This window comes from Pangasianodon hypophthalmus, chromosome 9 (genome assembly GCF_027358585.1).
Source record: "Pangasianodon hypophthalmus isolate fPanHyp1 chromosome 9, fPanHyp1.pri, whole genome shotgun sequence".
Classification (NCBI taxonomy): Eukaryota; Metazoa; Chordata; class Actinopteri; order Siluriformes; family Pangasiidae; genus Pangasianodon; species Pangasianodon hypophthalmus.
The window spans coordinates 23,013,949-23,031,709 of record NC_069718.1 but is presented as its reverse complement, the minus strand read 5'-3'; the positions used below and the strand labels follow the sequence as shown (position 1 = coordinate 23,031,709).

The following is a 17,761-nucleotide window of genomic DNA, read 5'->3' as shown; positions in this document are numbered from 1 at the left end:
TCAGTTAATGTTCACATCAAATATCTCTGTGACTTTGATCATGGCATGGTTGTTGATGCCAGATGGGCTGGTTTGAGTATTTCAGAAACTGCTGTTCTCCTGGGAATTTCACGCATAACAGTCTCTAGAGTTTACACAGAAAACAAAAAACACTGAGTGAGTGACAATTCTGTGGGAGGAAACACCTTGTTGATAAGAGAGGTCAGAGGAAAATGGCCAGATTGGTTTGAGCTCCCAGCAAGGATATAGTAACTCATATAATCACTCTTTACAACCATGGTGAGCTGAAAAGCATCTCAGCATGCACAAAACATCAAACCTTGAGGTGGATGAGCTACAACAGCAGAAGACCACATCAGGTTCCACTCCTGTCATCCAAGAACAGGAATCTGAGGCTATCATGGGCACAGACTCAGAAAAAACAGAACAGTTGAAGATTAGAAAAAAAATCACCTGGTCTTTTTCCAGTCTTCAACTGTTCTGTTTTTTCTGAGTCTTGGCTGACAGGAGTGGAACCTGATGTGGTCTTCTGCTGTTGTAAAACATCCACGTCAACATTCGATGTGTTGTGCATTCTGAGATGCTTTTCTGCTCACCATGGTTATAAAGAGTGCTTATTTAAGTTGCTGTAGGCTTCCTGTCAGCTTCCTATGAGTCCATTCCCCTCTGACCTCACTCATGAACAAGGTGTTCTGCACACAGAACTGCTGCTTATTGGATGTTTTTTTGTTTTGTGCATCATTCTCTGTAAACTCTAGAGACTGCTGTGCATGAGTTCAGCAGTTTCTGAAACCCTCAAACCAGCGACAATGCCACAGTGAAAATCACAGAGATAACAGCTTTTCCCCATTCTGATATTTGATGAGAACTGTATCTGCATGATTTTACGCATTGTGCTGCTGCCACACGATCAGCGCATTGGATAATTGCATGAATGAGCGGGGGTACAGGTGTTCCTAAAAAAGTGGCCAGTGATTACTTTTGAGCATTACTGAAATGGCCATTATTTAATGACTGGCACGTAGCAGAGATTAGCTGAGCTTTTCTCTGAGGTGTCATCCACTGCCACACAGCTGGCTTCATCCATTTTAATCCTGAGCTGATGAACTCAGCACGCTCGACTGGACAGATTCACCACATCATGCAGCCTCGATTTCCAAAAATGGAGTGTTTGACATTTCTGATGAGGAACAAAAGAATCAGTATTCACCAAATAAAGATCTTTATCAGAGCAAAAAAAAAAGCAGTTATGATTCAATATAAAGTGCTTTGGCTTTGACTGCCATGCTTGATGTATCACAAGCATCTTCCTGTAACTTGCATTTCTATTTATCAATTAAATATTTACCAAATGAAACTGTAAAGGTCATGCCATCAGAATGTCGTCTTAAGTTCAGTCTTTGCTTTGTGATACTGTAGCCTAAAAGGCACTGCATTAAGAGTCACTTTAGGTGGCAGGGAACTCCGCAGGGTTGTCTAGTCAAATCCACCTCCAGGCGCTATAATTTATTCTCTTGCTCTCCACTCTGTGTATTGAAATATCAAGGTTAGCTCCCTTTTGTTGCTTTCCTGGACACACAGGTCCATATCAGGCATGAGGAAGTATTACATCCTGGGTCAAAAGGTACAAAACTAAATTTGATGTTTCACCTTGCAGTGTTATAAAGACATTTCAGAAGTGGTGTTTCACTTGTTTAATCAGTCGAGGAGAGATTCCAACACAATCTTGGACTTCAACTGTGGTTACACAATACACAAACATGCATAATGTCCCTTGGTTTTTCCTGTCTGCACTTGCATCAGCCCAGCAGGAGGCACAGAAAGTGGCAGCTCATTCATCCAGTGCCACTGAGACTCTGTGGCTCTGGTTGTGACGCATCATTTCATGCTAAACTGCAGTGTTATTTCCTGCTGCCTTGTATTCTTTTCGATCTTCTGCTATTACAGTTGTGTGGTTTAGTGCTTTTATAATATCAGACTTCTCGAGCATCAAATTGTGAGAAAGCTGCCTCTGTGTTTTTTTTTTTTCAGTGGCTTTGTGCAGAGGGTTTACTTTTGGACACTACTGAAACATGGTCTTTTCTTTTGAAGTGAAAGTAGTGGTGCCTCCAAATAAGCAAACTGAATGGTTTCTTTGACAGAGGTCAGTGAAATCAATTTTTCTTGGACAGACTTAGACTTTTTTTTTTAAAAATCACAGAACAGCTGTGGAGGGCTGATCTGAGCCCCATTGACTGTTTTCTACAGTGATCACAGAAGAGATTTCCTGCACCTCAGTTCGTAAAATGCACCAGTGAAAATCAACAATATCCTGTTCCCTCGTGTATGCAAGTTTACACAGAGCCAGATGTTTGATTTGGTTTAATAGAACAGTGACAGAATATGACTGGTCACTTTAAGTACCACTCACATATCAACCGAGCAATCGTTTGCCAGTGCCTCTTTCATCAAGGTTATAAGAGAAGGGTTTACTTGGCTGTGTCTTAGCTTGAATATAATAAGAACTCGTGTCCTGCACATATTAAAAGTATTGAAAATCTAAACGCAGCACTGACCTTCCTACCACAAAACATCTTCCACCTTTTTTTATTTTGATTTTCATATCACTGCAGACACTTTAGAGTTTTTTAGAATAAGAAGTTTGACAATGGAAGACGGATAATAAGAAAATTACAGAGAGAATAATAACATTGAGGCAATTTTTTTTAACCTTTGCAAGTGTATGTAGTGTTTATTGTAAAGAATAAAAAGTAGCTGTTCCTTAATGCGAGAATCAGGAATCACTTGGTTCAAACGAAAATCTGCAGCCACACAGGCCTATGGTGGATGAAGTTTACTTATACATAATCATCAAGTAAATACATTTTGAGAGTGTGTGTGGAAAAACCTGATGTTTCTTTCAGTGCAGATTCATTTCAGTGTGGTGTAAAAACTAAAATCTGTAGTCATTTGGCAGGAGAAGATCTCACAGGAACCAACAAAAAAATGAGAGCAGGTTGTTTTTACTCTCATGCATGTGGGAGCTAGTGGACATGTGTGAAGCTCAGGGGACAATGAAAGGCCACGGGCTTATAACGTTTGAGCATATTGAACAAAGCAAAGTGCTCACGTCATGTTGCATTTACTGTGTTCATTCATTCATCTTAAGTAAATGCTTTATCCTGGTCAGGGTCACTGTGATTTAAATTACTACATTTTGGGAAATAGATGTAGGCTGAAGAACAAAGTCAGTCATGTTCAACATGCAATAAGAACCTATGAGTGAGGCCATTAAAATTAACCAACTGTCCCACTGAAATTCTGCTGTTATAGCAATTCAATTCAAGTGTAAATGCAAAACAATGTAACAGCAATGTGATCGCAAAATACACATTCTACTAAAGACGAGATGTAAGCATTGCCGTATTTTACAATCATGGTCAAGCTCAGAGCTTATTGGCCAAATGAACATTAGGCATGCAGTGTGTCTAGCAGCATTTAGGTAAAAAATTCCTGAAGAACCTTCTGAACTCTGTGTTGAAGACAGTATAGATGATGGGGTTGAGGGCACTGTTAACGTAACCCAACCATGTGACGATGCTAATGAGACTGCTGGGAATGTCGCAGTCCTCACACAGAGCGCGCATCGTGTGCACCACGAAGAACGGAGTCCAGCAGAACAGGAAGGCACCTGGAAAGAAAAGCACAGGGTACGTGAGAACATCCTGTGATCACGTGTCGCGTTAAAGGCACAACAAATGTGCTCGGGGGGAACGCTTTACCTGTGAAACAGCTAAATTAATTTCACATACTAGTTACAAATCATCTCTAAGAGGTGATCTGGCTGAAAAATTAGCCTGCAGGCTGCCAGAATTGATTTGTATTCTTTCAGAGCTGTTCTTAGTAAGAGGGGTGTGGCTGACAGTGACTCATCTGTCCTCAGTTTATGAATTATGGACCAGCTCTCTGTCACTGTTGTCAACTGCTGAAGACCATCATCACTCCATCACAAGGGACAGGCTGAAGTGAAGGGGGTGGAGGGATGAGTCGGGAGAAGAGAGAAGGAGCAGCAGGAGCAGCACTGCTATACATAATAAAAAAAAAAATACAATACCGAAATGACTTTGGTAGGAGTCTGACTTTCTGTTCAAAATTCTACTTTCTTCTAACAGAGGCTGTTAAATGAACTTCTCTAAGAAAGCTTGCTCAAGGCACAACACCTCCTCCATCACTCAACATCACACAAAAGACGTTCAGTAGTACAGATACAGCAGGACTTGTTAACATAGTACCCTGCTGTGTTTAAGCATGTGTTTTAACACTTGTGGATAAGGGAGTGTGTGCAACATACTGTAAACATGAGTGTGCTAGCTCCGTATGGCTAGGACAAAGGTTATGTCATAATAGGATTGGAGGATTTAAGTAGCATGATTAGCCAGTGTGGCTCTGAAGAGTCACTCAGTTTGACTGCATGTGGGTCCTATATTTACATTCAGAAACTTCTGCTTGATTTAAAGATAATGTACCAAAATAATCAACCTACACAATATTGTCATATTCCATATGGGAAGCATCTGCTTAGGTAGACAGCGATTTGGGGCTTATTGTGAACACATCTGAAGGCAGCATAGTTCCTTCTCAGCAAAGGAAATGCCATAATTCTGGTCAATGAAAAAGAGTTCCACTGAATACCATTATGGATGGACATGGAATATTTTTACAAAACGTCTCTTCTCTAACACAACCTAGCATGCTGCAAACTATGAAACTTGCTAGCTAGGGTTAGTTAGCTATCTATGTTAGTCAGCTTGCTCTTTGATACATGCCAAGATCTTTATTTACGCTGAGAAACCAGTGAGCCTTTGTACCTTCCCCAAACTGTAGCCACAATGTTGGAAGCACACAACTGTGTAGAATGTCTTTGTATGCAGGCTGTACCCCAGGCCTCCTCACCCAACATCAGTACCTATAGGTACCTACAGGTACACATGTAGGTGTAATGGTCAGGTGTCCACAAACTTTGGCCATACAGTATCTATGTACAGCCAAAATCTGATGAATGTTTATGATGTGGCACGACATTTCAGTGTCAGTACTTGTCTAGAATCAGTTAAATAAACTGACAATAATTCTAGACAATAAACAAAACAAAAATACTCTAAAAAAACACTAATAATAAATCAGTGGCTGACACGTCATACTTATTAGGGGTGGGCGATATGACAAAAATATCATATTCTGAAGGCATTCTTGAAGGCATTTCAGCTATATGTATCGCAATAATACATATAATAGTGTTGCATTAATATTAAACTGTTAAATATTAAATGATACTTTATTTAATGTTGACAAAAATACATTTATTTTTATTTTTAAATTCTATTTTTATTTTTTAAAAAATTAATCTAAAAAATTTAATCCAAAAACGAGCACAAAAACACCTGTAACATTTTATCTTTTACATTTTACAGTTTAAAAGATCAAGTAAGCTGCTTCAAGCAGGATGTAATTAGTAACAAAAATTGTTTTTTTCAATTTAATAAAAAGATATCATGATATCCTAGATACCTCATTAAAAGCATATTGTGACCTAATTTATCATGATGTTGATATTATATCTTTATATCACCCAGCCCTACTTAACATGCACTAAGGTTTCTATAGCCATGCTTCTCAATCACTTTTAATAATCAAGGCCAGTAAGTTAGATGTGTTGAAGAACAGACAGTACAAAAATATGCAGGTACTTCAGGACTGCAGTCGAGGATCGCCTTGCGAATTTTGTGTGGCATGCGACACCAACTGAGGGAATATACTTTGAAAGAATGTTGTTCATCCATCGGTACAGATGCCGAGATTTGTAGACTCTGTACCAAGGCTCACTAAAGCTGACACTTTATGTTTTTTTTTTTTTTGTCCTGTAATTTGTCATCTCTGTTTTTTTTTAGCAACAGTGTTGTGATAACAGTGAAGATCTACTCACCGACCACGACAGGAAGCACCCTCATGGCCTTCCTCTCCCTCCCATTAATCTTCGCCCTCTTCTTCTCCTGGTTCTGATATTGGTTGTAACCACTATCAGAGAAGGTCAGCGAAGCTTCAGGCCCATTCTTACAGTCTAATGTATAAGGACTGTCTGGGACAGGATCCTGGTCTGTCTCTTTCAGATTAAGGTCTGTAAAGTCATTCTCTATGACTGGGGGAAGAGGTGGTGGTAGAGAAACCAGTGGCAGTAGAGATGCTGGTGGCTCCTCAAGTTTCTGACAGGCCTGCGTGCTGCTCTTCAGCTTGGCTTTCCTCGCCTCCTCCCACCTCCTGAGGCCCTGAAATATTCCACAATAGAGCAGCAGCATGATGGGGCAGGGCACAAAGAATGAGCAGACAGAGGAGTAGACCACGTAGTTGTTGTTCTCCAGCTTGCACTCGCTGTGGTCCCGATTTGGCACATCGTTGATGCCGAACAGCACAGGTGAGGCCACGGCTAGTGCCAGGATCCACGTGGCAGACAGCAGGACAATCTGCCGCTGGTCCACATGTTTGCGGTTGTAATTCAGTGGGATGGACACAGCAATAAACCTGCAGTGATCCAAACAGAGATGCTATTAGCAGCAGTTTCAGTTCTATTTGTGCAAAGTTCAGAAAGGTAAAATCTCATCAAATCACTGCAAAAAAAAAACTTCATTTCAGTGCTTTTGTTCTTCTTGACCTGTACACTCGATTCATTATGTGCACTGCTCTATGAGCGCAGTGTCAGACGCAATTAATTCTGCAGCCATCCTCAATCAGCAAGCCAATGTCAATGACAGAGTGTAAATGAGACATCCACAGGTAACTTCTGCATGCTGCTAGTGAATGTCTGTCACTCTGAAAACACATTAACTCACTCTGTATGTTTAGTTGTTCACGCCTTGAGGTTATATTAATGAATCTCATATGCCTGCACCTGTATGAACAAAGTTACTGTGCAAGACCAGGTGAAAAACTTTACAAATTCACCCTCTCTCTCCCTCTCTCTCTCTCTCTCTCTCTCTCAAGCCTACCTGTCAATGCTAATTGCGCAAAGGTTGAATATGGAGGCAGTACACAGCATCACGTCCATGGTCATCAGGCCATCACACACGGTCATGTTCAGGGACCAGACTCCATCCTGGAACTGAAACACAGAAGAGCAATGAGTCTCTCTCTCTCTCTCTCTCTCTCTCGCCACTATTACATTTATGTTGATGTAATCCCTCTTTTTTTTTATCCCTCTTTTTGTCAGTCACACCATCCTTATCCCATTCTACTCTCCCTAGCTGGCAGACAGCAAGAGGGCTGTGTCTGAAATTGTCATATCATACTTATTAGGTACTTTGTGTCCTTATTCCAAACAAACCAGACACATACACTTCATGTGCTTCAAATTGATGGGCTATTCTGGTTCTGATACACACCCCAATGTCAAAACCAGGGTGTGGGGGCGTTATAAAAAAAAACTCAGATAAGAGGGTTTAATGGCATTTTAATGATGAGGAATGGAGAGACTCAATTGTTTTATTGGTAATAGCTCCTTTCTTATGCCAATGACCCATATTTGCCCTACAAGTGGAATGCATGAGCTCCTGGCAACAGAGTGTGGAGCATGATAATGAGGAATTGCTGTTGGACTGCACAGTAAGGATGTCATGCAAGACCTCGACCAGAACTAACCAGGTAACCTAAAACTTCCTCTTCCAGCTTTTTGAGCAAAGTGGAGTACTTTAAAATATAGGGACGCAACGTCCATGGACTACGCTACTGGCTGTTGTTAGGAGTCTGTTTTGCTGGACTCTACACTCGAACCCTGCCATGTTGGACACAATGTCTTTTGTGCACGGGGGGCTGTACTGGCTGCGCACTGGTGAGAAAGAGGAGCGAGGTGACACAGATGCACTCTGCAGGAGATGTCAGTTCCTGTCACCCATGCCAAGTGAACCCAAGTCCACACTTTTTGTTAATGGATAATTGGATTCAGCTCAGAAACATACATACAATTCTGGCGACAAAGCTTAAAGCAAATAAGCAAAAGGACCAGAGATGTAAATATATTACACTATATGGCCAAAAATCTGTAGACAACTGACCGTTACTTCCCCAAATGACTGGAAGCACACAAATGTCTAGAATGTCTTTGTATGCTGTAACAGTACAATTTTGCTTCAATGGAGGCCCAAACCTGTTCCAGCATGACAATGCCCCTGTGCACAAAGTGAGCTCCATGAAAACATGGTGTGTGAAGGTTGGAGTGGATGAATGTGAGCACAGAGCCCTGACCTCAACCCCACTGAACACCTTTGGGATGAACTGGAACACTGACTGCACACAGATCTCCTCACCTAACACCAGCACCTGACCTCACTAATGAACACAAATCCCCACAGCCACGCTCCAAAATCTAGTGGAAATCCTTCCCAGAAGAGTGGAGCTTATTATAACAGGAAAGGAGACTAAATCTGGAATGGGATGTTCAACAAGCACATATGGGTGGTATTTCTTATATGAAATGCAAGCTTTTCCATAAATACTCATGTGTTTGTGATGGTCATGTGTTTGGCCAGATATTAAGGTTGATGTATTGGACAAAGAGTATTGCTAAGCTCCTTTTGAAGATATTGACCTCACTACTTTCCAATTGACAAGCCTAGAAATAAGATGCCTGGTAAATCCCAGGGTTGCTGCACTTACCTCTGCGTACACAAACAGGGGTAGAACCAGCACTGCGAGGAGCAGGTCCGCGACGGCTAAACTTACTATAAAGTAATTGGTTGTAGTTTTTAAAGCCTTTTCTCTGTACACGCTGAGGCACACGAGCAGGTTCCCGCAGATAATCACGACGATGAGCAATATCCCAAATATGAGTGCGGGAAAGTTGTGGGTCGTGGCCGAGAGCTGTGCGGTGTGGTTGGCAGAAGCAGTGAGGTTGGTGTGCATTTCTGTAGAAATCCGGTGCCTCTCCTCCTCAGCGCCACGCGCGTCTCCGCTTCAGCACGAGCCCCCACACCGCGGGCAGCTGCGCCTGAAGGCTGTCCTCTCATCTGCCAGGCGTCTGCACCAGTTTCCGTCCAAAAACACTCTCCTCTTTGCCATTATCCGAACCACTGTGACCATCTCTGCCTTTCTCACACACGCCCGCACACACACACACCGATTTCCCCTTCGAGCTGTCTCCTGCGCTCGAGCCTAGGCGCGCGTCACGTTCCTTTAAGCGCATTAACGCGCGCGCCTTACGCACAAACGCAATCACCAAATCTGCGCGTTAACAAATAAAACGACTCCAAACTCCAGAAGTAACTTTTCTGCTTCTCAGCAGAGTTGCTCATACTGTGTTCTCCGCCGCTGTGAGATGCAGGATTGGCTCCCACACAGCAGGGTGCTGCTTTCTGGTCCTGGTGTGGGGGTGTTTTTCAGCTCTGCTCGGTTCCACAGCTCTGACTGACAGAGTGCTGAGTGCTGAGTGCTGCTTCCTGCACAGGAGCACTTCAGCATTTCTGCTGTTTTATCCTCCAAACCCTGACAGGAGTCCTGTTCTCCACGCTCATTAGAACACAGAGAACTCTGGCATGGATTTGTGTTATTGGTAACTACAGGGTTTGTGTGTTTTACTTGGATGTGTCCCTTTTAGAAGACACTTGTGTTCACAGGTGAAAGGTGCAAGTAATAATGCAGGTAATAATAAGCCAAAAAAAAAATTTAAATAAATAAATGGGAAAAAATCACATGAAAAAAATGACTGGTGTGACAATAAATGAAAACAAATACAGAATGGAGAAAAATAAATGAATCATGTCAGAAATCTTGTGTGAAAATAAATGAATCATAAAAATCAGTGAAAATAAAAGAGTTGTAAGAAATCACATGTGAAAATAAATAAATCATACAAAAATCACATGGGAAAATAATTGAATCATGTCAAAAATCACATCTTAAAATAAATGAATTGTAAAAAAAAAATCATATGGGAAAAACAAATGAATTTTGTGAAAAAAATCACATCTGAAAAAAAAGAATTGTAAAAAAAAATCATATGGGAAAATAAATGAATTGTAAAAAAATCATATAGGAAAAATAAATTAATCATATAAAAATCAGATGAAAAAAGTATCATTAAAAAAATCACATGTTAAAAGTAAATGTGTGTAAAAAAAAAAAAACCAAGTGAAAAAATACAGTTGTGTTAAAAATCTCTTGAAATTAGTGAGTCAGGTGAAAAAAATCACGTGTGATCATGTGATCATGTTTTTGGAGACAAGGGGGATAGGAGAGCTTTTTGGCTGGAATGCATGAGACTCTTTCCAGGACTAAATGTAGGGGAAATCTATCTTTGATTAGAGTGACTAATAATCATCTACTGTTTTAGTCTGTCTCTGGTGTTTTGGTCCTGACTACAAACCTGCCAGTGTCTTTCAGTAAACTCTAGATGCACATGTTTGACTGTGATAATAGCTGACACTTGTCTTTCGTTCCTCACAGCCATTTTTTTGGCCAAGTTTTGCAGCTTGATGGACCCAATTTATTAACAATGACATTTCTCCGAGTTGCTTGAAGAGTTTTTTTCCTCAGGCAACAGATATTTTTTAATAGATTAACCTTTTGCAATTAACCTTTTGGCTCATTTCCTTTTCTGCTAGCTATGTTTTTGTTTTCTCTATTTTGACAGGTGATTAAAGGAATTTGCATGGCCATCTCATATTTATTTCCCATTAAAATATCAAGCAATTAATTATTCCTTGATCTTATATGGTGAAATCCCTCAAGTCACAAATAAGATTGTAAATGTCACCCGTGTCAGTGATAAATGACTAATAACTGATAACTAATTCTTCTGTGTAGAACAGTCTGTAGTTATATCCATTAGCACAGGTGGCAGAAGTGCCCAAATACTCAAGTGAAAAATACTTCAGTAGAAGTATAGCTTCAAATTCATTACTCAAGTACAAAACTACAAACACCTGAAATTAGGTACTGATTTTGGCAACGGTTAATAAATTTGTGCTACTGAATCACAGAAAATATGAAATAAAACTAGCTAATGACATCCTTAATCTCTTAAACGTCAGCAGGAATGATGATAACTCTGATGATACAAACTAGCTTAGATGAAAATAGCTAGCTGTCGTGGTTAATGTACGTTAATAACATCTTTGTAGCATTGTGTTTGCATGAATGTGCTCGGTCAATCACCTGTGAAATATAGAAATTTAATACATGAAAATACATGAAGGGATAATACACACCACATTTCTTCAGTGGAAAAAAAATCATGGCTCAGAGTATTTAAATTAAGGGCAGAATTTAAAAATATTTAGCTTTATATCAATATAATGTTCATCGTACTACAATAAATTATGTTTGTTAAGTTAATGTATGAATTTCTATTTAATGGGTTTAACAAAAACCTGCCATTATTTTTTTTACTTAAGTGAAATTATTTTTTAATGTTATCTAATCCATTATAGTTTATATTTTTAGGATTTTTAATCAATTGCATAAAGTTGTCTGATGTGAAAAATGCAACTTCAAAGTATATAGATTATAGAGTAACAAACATACTCACATACTCAAGCAAATTTTTAAGTTATAGTTACACACAATGAACTCTTCTGCTGCATGTCCATCCCTGATTAATTAAAGCTTTATGTCACCACACAACAGAGAAACAATCAACCTGTTGATCAAAACAAATTAGTGCCGCTTTCACTGGAAATGCCAAATAAAGGCCAGTGAATGCATTTGTCTAAACATCTGTGGCTAAATTAGAAATATAAAATAGATAAATAAATAAATAAATAGATACACTGCTTATACAAATGGACAAACATGTCCTTGTTGTTCACGCTTGGCCATAACCAGAATAAATTAAAAATAAAGTGACCTGCACTGCAAAAAATGACATCTTAGCAAGAATATAGTCAAATTAATCCAAATATCAGATTATTAAACCTAATTCTAACCATTTTAACTAACATTCAAACTTGAAATAGTCTTGTTCTATTGCCAGATAAATTTGCTTTTTTAGTATTTAGTGTTTATTTCTAGAAAGAAGCAAAATTATCTGCTGCTAAAATAACAAAAAATATTAAAGCTTGAAATAAGTAAAAATGTAGAAATCTAGAAATAGGTTTAATAATCTTATATTTGGTTTATCACAAGCTTATAATAGGAAACACTGGAAAAATTTGACTGTATTTCAAGATATTTTCACTTGCTAAGATGAGTGATTGCCTAAAATAGCTTATTGGCTTGTGATTTGCTGTAGTTCTTGGTGATTTCTATTGTATCATAAACAAATTCAAAGTGTAATGTGTAACTTATAAAGATACAGAAGTAGCAGTGAGTCAGTGGAGACTTTAGAACATGACATCTTGGGGATTTTTGTGAATCGCCTGCTGCAAGTGAGATTTGGTGGCGATTTTCAAGATATAATATATAATACATATACATATTCATAACTGAATCACATATAACGTCATATCTCATCACCCCACAACCTTAAGCACAAAAGATGTCCAGGCTACTATCAATTATAGTGTTGTGAAGCTGAATCTAAGAACTGCTGCCGTAATTCTAAAACTATGATGCTTTTACTGATCTTTTCAACACACTTAGTAATAATGACTTTAATTTATAGATTTGTAAAAGAGTAATAATTAATAATCGCACTGGTGTCAGCCAGAAGACGATGGGTTCCTTTTTGAGTCTGGTTCCTCTTGAGGTTTCTTCTTCAGGTCTTCTCAGGGAGATTTTCCTTGCCACTGTCACCTCTGGTTTGCTCATCATGAATCTAAATCTCCATCCAGATTTCAGTGAAGCAGCTTTGTGACAATGTCTATTGTTAAAAGTGCTATACAGCAAAAACTGAATTGAATTGAAGTGTGTGTTACGCTAGGTAGCCATTGTAAGAGGACTTGAACATGGAGGACACAGCTAACTGCCACACTGTATGTATAATTATACTATTGGCTTTGTTTAATATCAACAATAACAAATCACATATTTGAAAATGATGTATTTGCTGTGGAAAGAAGTCTCTCAGTTGTGTGATAGCATTATTCTGTCCTTCAGTCACTCAAAGTGAAGTGTGACATGATGTGAGCAAGTCTTATCTTGCTTTAATAACACGTCTGAATAAGGCACATCATTGTACCATCTCAGGTGACTATGTAGAACTATAGGTACTAAGGTAACTTTAGCATGACAGAGAACTTCTTCCAGTTTAACTAAAAGCAGGTTTGACCTGAAAGTCAAGATGGTTTGTGAGAGGATACCATTAAAATGCTTTTTTATTATTTTAAATGTACATTTTCTATATTTCTACTTGTTATACATTCGCTGACCTCTGTTCTGATTTTCAGAAATAATATTTGCAGATGTACCAGCTGGGTTGGTAGCGAGTCAAGAGAAGCCATCAGCCAAATGGTTAAATAAAACAGCTCAAGATGTATGCACAGAATTATAATAGCACTCAGTTACTTGTTTTTATATTAATCTAGTGTTATTTTCTGATCAATATTTTTGTTCGCAAAACATGGTGAAACATGTGACTTTTGAGAAACGGCACAAAGTGGATATGATATAATGCATCAGCAGATGTTATGGTGGCAAAAGGCATGTGCATTGACCAGTGGCATACTATTTAATTTAAGCATGTATAAAAGGTCTCCATAGAGAACTATTGAATATTTGTGACAACAATCTATGACCTTCTCTCCATATTACTAAACAGAAAATAAACGAGACAGCGCATATAATTCTATTAAATGAACGTTCTTGCTCATATGACTCACTTTGGTGGGTTCATAATATTTGCCTGGAGCTATAATAAGATTTAATTTCAGAATAGAGAGCTGTGGTATGAGCTCAAACACTCAGAGACAGAAGGATTTCAAAGAGTCAAGCAATGACTCCTTAACTTTCCCACTGGTTTTTCTTGGGCTTTGGTTGATGTGCTTTGTCGTGGCACTAAAACCCTAAGGCAGGCCCTAACCAATTCATGGTCCAAAGTAACGACACACAATGTCCAACACAGTCTACTGTAGATATCAAGAAACCCAGAGAATGAAAAGAGACACAGAGAAAGAAATATCTTCTAAGGTCAAGTCTGTTTGAATTGCTGTAAAGGGAAGCTGAACAGTGTTGAAATTCTGAAGAGCAAGACCTAGCCCTGACCAAAGGTGTAAATAATGGAACCTGCTATTCAGCCTCAGCTCTGAATTTTGCAGCAAATTTTACAAAATGGAACAATGGTCAATGCAGGAATTGATTATTTAGTTTATTATTTAAAAAAAAAAGCAATTAATACAGGCATAGCTAATTTGTTAATGTTACTTATGGTGTATTAATGCTGAACTACATGGTTTGTTCATGTTTAATTTCAGTCAAGAGAACCATAATATAAAGTGTTCCTGGGCTATTGAGTAAGCAGTAAATGACTTTTGAGATCCTGGACTTTTTGTTGTTTTAACAATAATTCTTAACATGCACTATAGCACCCTGCCATGGATGCCTGATTTCGGTTTGCTGGGGTCAGTGTTGCATTTTTAGACACCGATTAAGCAAATATAAAGCAGCTACTTCAGAACCTAAAACATAGACTAGTCAACATTTTTTTCTCCCCATTTTCCTATCATTTTATTTTCTCCTTAATTTTCTCAGGATTGGCTAGTCATTGTGATTGACAGGGGAGAGAGTGTATGCCATCGTTTCCATCCAGTGAACACATTTTTTCTTTCTTTATTTCTCCAAGTCACAGATGGCTGTAGCATTGTCAGGATTTGAACTTGACATCTCCTTATGATAGGCTGAACAATTTTCTGTCATGCCACAGTTGTAAAGTCAGAGAGCTTAATTAACTTGATAGGCCTTAATTGATTCATTAGGACTTGTTAGGAAGGTTGAGAATTGTCATTAGGAATAACAATTGCAGAGCATAATAAATTTCTTGTTCTTCAAACACTCAACAACCAGAGGCTTCTCTAAGCAGCTGACTGAGGATTTGCCTACAAAGCAGAGGAAGGCTAAAAATATATATATATTTTTTTCAAAGTGTTTCCAGCTCGCAATGTCCACTGTCCAAAAAGTCATTAAGCAATGTTGATTAAGGGCAAGGCAAGATCTGGACGTCCAATCAAACTTTCAGATAGAACTGCCTGTATTCTGGCCAGAAAGACAAAGCAAAATCCCTAAATGACACGAAAGACCTGTAGGAAGGTTTGTATGACACAGGAGTAGTGGTGCACCGTTTTGCTCTGCAGCGTTGCTTGCACAAACATGATCTGCATGGAAGAATCATCAGAAGGAAACTTTACTTGCAACCTCATCACAAAAATGAACCTCTGATGTACACAAAACAATATCTAGATAAGCCAGAGGCATGTTAGAAACAAGTGCTGTGGACTGATGAAGTAAAAATCGGACTCTTTGGCAACAATCACCAAAGGTATGTTTAAAGAAAAAAAAAAAGGAGCAGCGTTTGATGAAAAGAACACCTTTCCAATTCGTTATCAGGGGGGTGTGTATATTATGCTTTAGGGCTGTGTGGCAGCCAGTGGCACAGGAAAGATGGAAGAATGGATTCCAGGAAATATCAGCAAATTCTGTAAGCAAACACAGTCAGTCAAACAACCGAAGCTGAAAAGAGATTGGCTTTGACGTCAGGACAATGATCCTCACAGTTCCCTGACTTGAACATCATTGTAAATCTGTGGGTAGATCTTAAACATGCTGTGCATGCAAGACGGCCCAAGAATATCTCAGAACTGTGAGGAAGAAACACTCTGTGAGGAAGAGTGGAAGAGTTTCATGAAATTTCATTAAATAAGAATAGAATAACTCCTAGTTGACTACATGAAGTATTTGTAAGCTGTGTTATCTGCTTACGGGCTTGTTACTAAGTTCTGACTTAGCAGGGGGTCGAAACTTTTGCACATGCCACAGTAAGCATTTCATTTTTTCTGTTGTTTATGTTCATCAAATATAAAGTAACTGTGCATTAATATTTGCATAAAATTTGTATTTTTCAAAAAAAAGTTTGCTACAGAGGTTGTGTTTATTTCTTTACACTTCAAAACTCAACAAAGTTTGTAATTTTTGCATACAGCTGTATGATGAGGATTATATATAACGACCCTGCTGTTGGATGAGAAAGCAATGATATTATAATTGAGCAGATAACTACTGTATCACCCCTTTAAAGTTTCTTAAATAATTAAAAATGTCTACCCAAAAATCCATATTTCGTTCAGATATATAATAAAAGTGGATGAGTAAAAATAGCACAAAATGGAAAATCCAAACAACAGCAAATTCATTTAAAGTCGCCTCTATGTTACAGTAGAAAGCAAAAATGACTCCACAGAGTCACAGATCATCTCTCGCTCAGTCTCTCTCTTCCTGTGTGTCTGTTTTTCTTTAAGTGTGTCAATTTTTCAAAAAGAAATCAAATTACTTAAATCAAAGGTATTACTCACCTTGCACCATAGTAACTTACATTCGAATCAGATGCTAATGCTGATGCTAATTTTCCTCTTTCACAAAATGATCCTAGATGTCACATTAAACCTGGGAAAACTCTGACATGTGATACTGAAACTCACAATAACTAATCAGTAATCCATAATTAGATACATGAATAAAAAGAAAGAAACTGAGGACCATATCTTACACTTCCTTTTTACTGATTCAGAAGATCCTCAAATGTCCAGTGTGACAGCATGCCCAAGCGACAACACTGTATTCTTTCAGAATATAATACAGTACATATATCCAGACTTCCTATATGGGTCAGGATCCTGTTAAACATACATACATAATCCATCAGTCCCCCTAGTGCACTTTTCAGTGTGTCAATCAAACCAGTTCTGGACAGATGAGATTTTTTTAATCCATGTTAATGCCAGTTCCTCACTAGGAATCCTGTGCAACACACACACACACACACACACACACACACACACACACACAGCAATTTGAATGACGCCTCTGCTACAATCAATGCAGCTTTTTTCCAGCTCACTAACATCAATTTAGCTCTTCTAATCATGTTTTATTGTGATATCTCTCCAAACTACCGGGCTCGAACACTTCTACCCCTGTCCATCCAGTGCCCTAGAGCTGGCCAGGCAATACAGCAGTCCTTAGACACTATCTCTGCCTGAAACCACAGGCTACAGACTGATGTCTTCAATAAGCACAGAGGAATAAGGGTTTTTTATTTGGATATCTTTCCCTCATTAGCATGAAGACTTACACATCCAAACCATCAAATTAGGCAGTATATATTGACAGCCTGGATGGTGACAGGTGCTGTACTACTGACAAGTCCATAAATCCAACAAGGCAAAGAAGCAAAGGTAGTCTGTAGAGGTGTGTGTGTGTGTGTGTGTGTGTGTGTGTGTGTGTGTGCCGGCAGTGTAACATGTTATGGTCTGAATCATGATTTGTCAGACCAATAATGATAAATCGGTCTGCGGTGCCCCAGACAGAGACCTGCGAGACAAGCGGCAGGATCTTATAAGTTTTGATTTGGAGACATTTCTACTGGTAACACCCTGCCTTGCCCTTTAGAAATGACAGGGCACAGTCTCGTTCTCCTCCACACACACACACACACACACACACACACACACACACACAGTGTTTCACGCCTCACATCCTGTTCTGCATGATGCACGGCTTCGACTACTATTCCTTAAATTGTCACAAGGAACCGATGTATTATATGAAATGTCAGCTATTACTTACTTGCAGCGAGAACATGAGAAACTGA

General features: G+C 38.9%; 1 protein-coding gene across 1 annotated transcript; it reads right to left on the bottom strand.

Annotated features, from left to right (window-relative positions):
• Window positions 1–1,655: 1,655 nt before the first annotated feature.
• On the bottom strand, window positions 1,656–9,437 carry drd4a (dopamine receptor D4a). Its single transcript, XM_026919643.3, has 4 exons — window positions 8,683–9,437; window positions 7,020–7,132; window positions 5,963–6,555; window positions 1,656–3,670 (listed from the first exon to the last, which is right to left on the bottom strand). Exons 1-4 carry the CDS (start codon window positions 8,926–8,928, stop codon window positions 3,468–3,470), a joined length of 1,155 nt encoding a protein of 384 aa, XP_026775444.3. The 5' UTR covers window positions 8,929–9,437; the 3' UTR covers window positions 1,656–3,467.
• Between the last annotated feature and the right edge of the window lie 8,324 nt (window positions 9,438–17,761).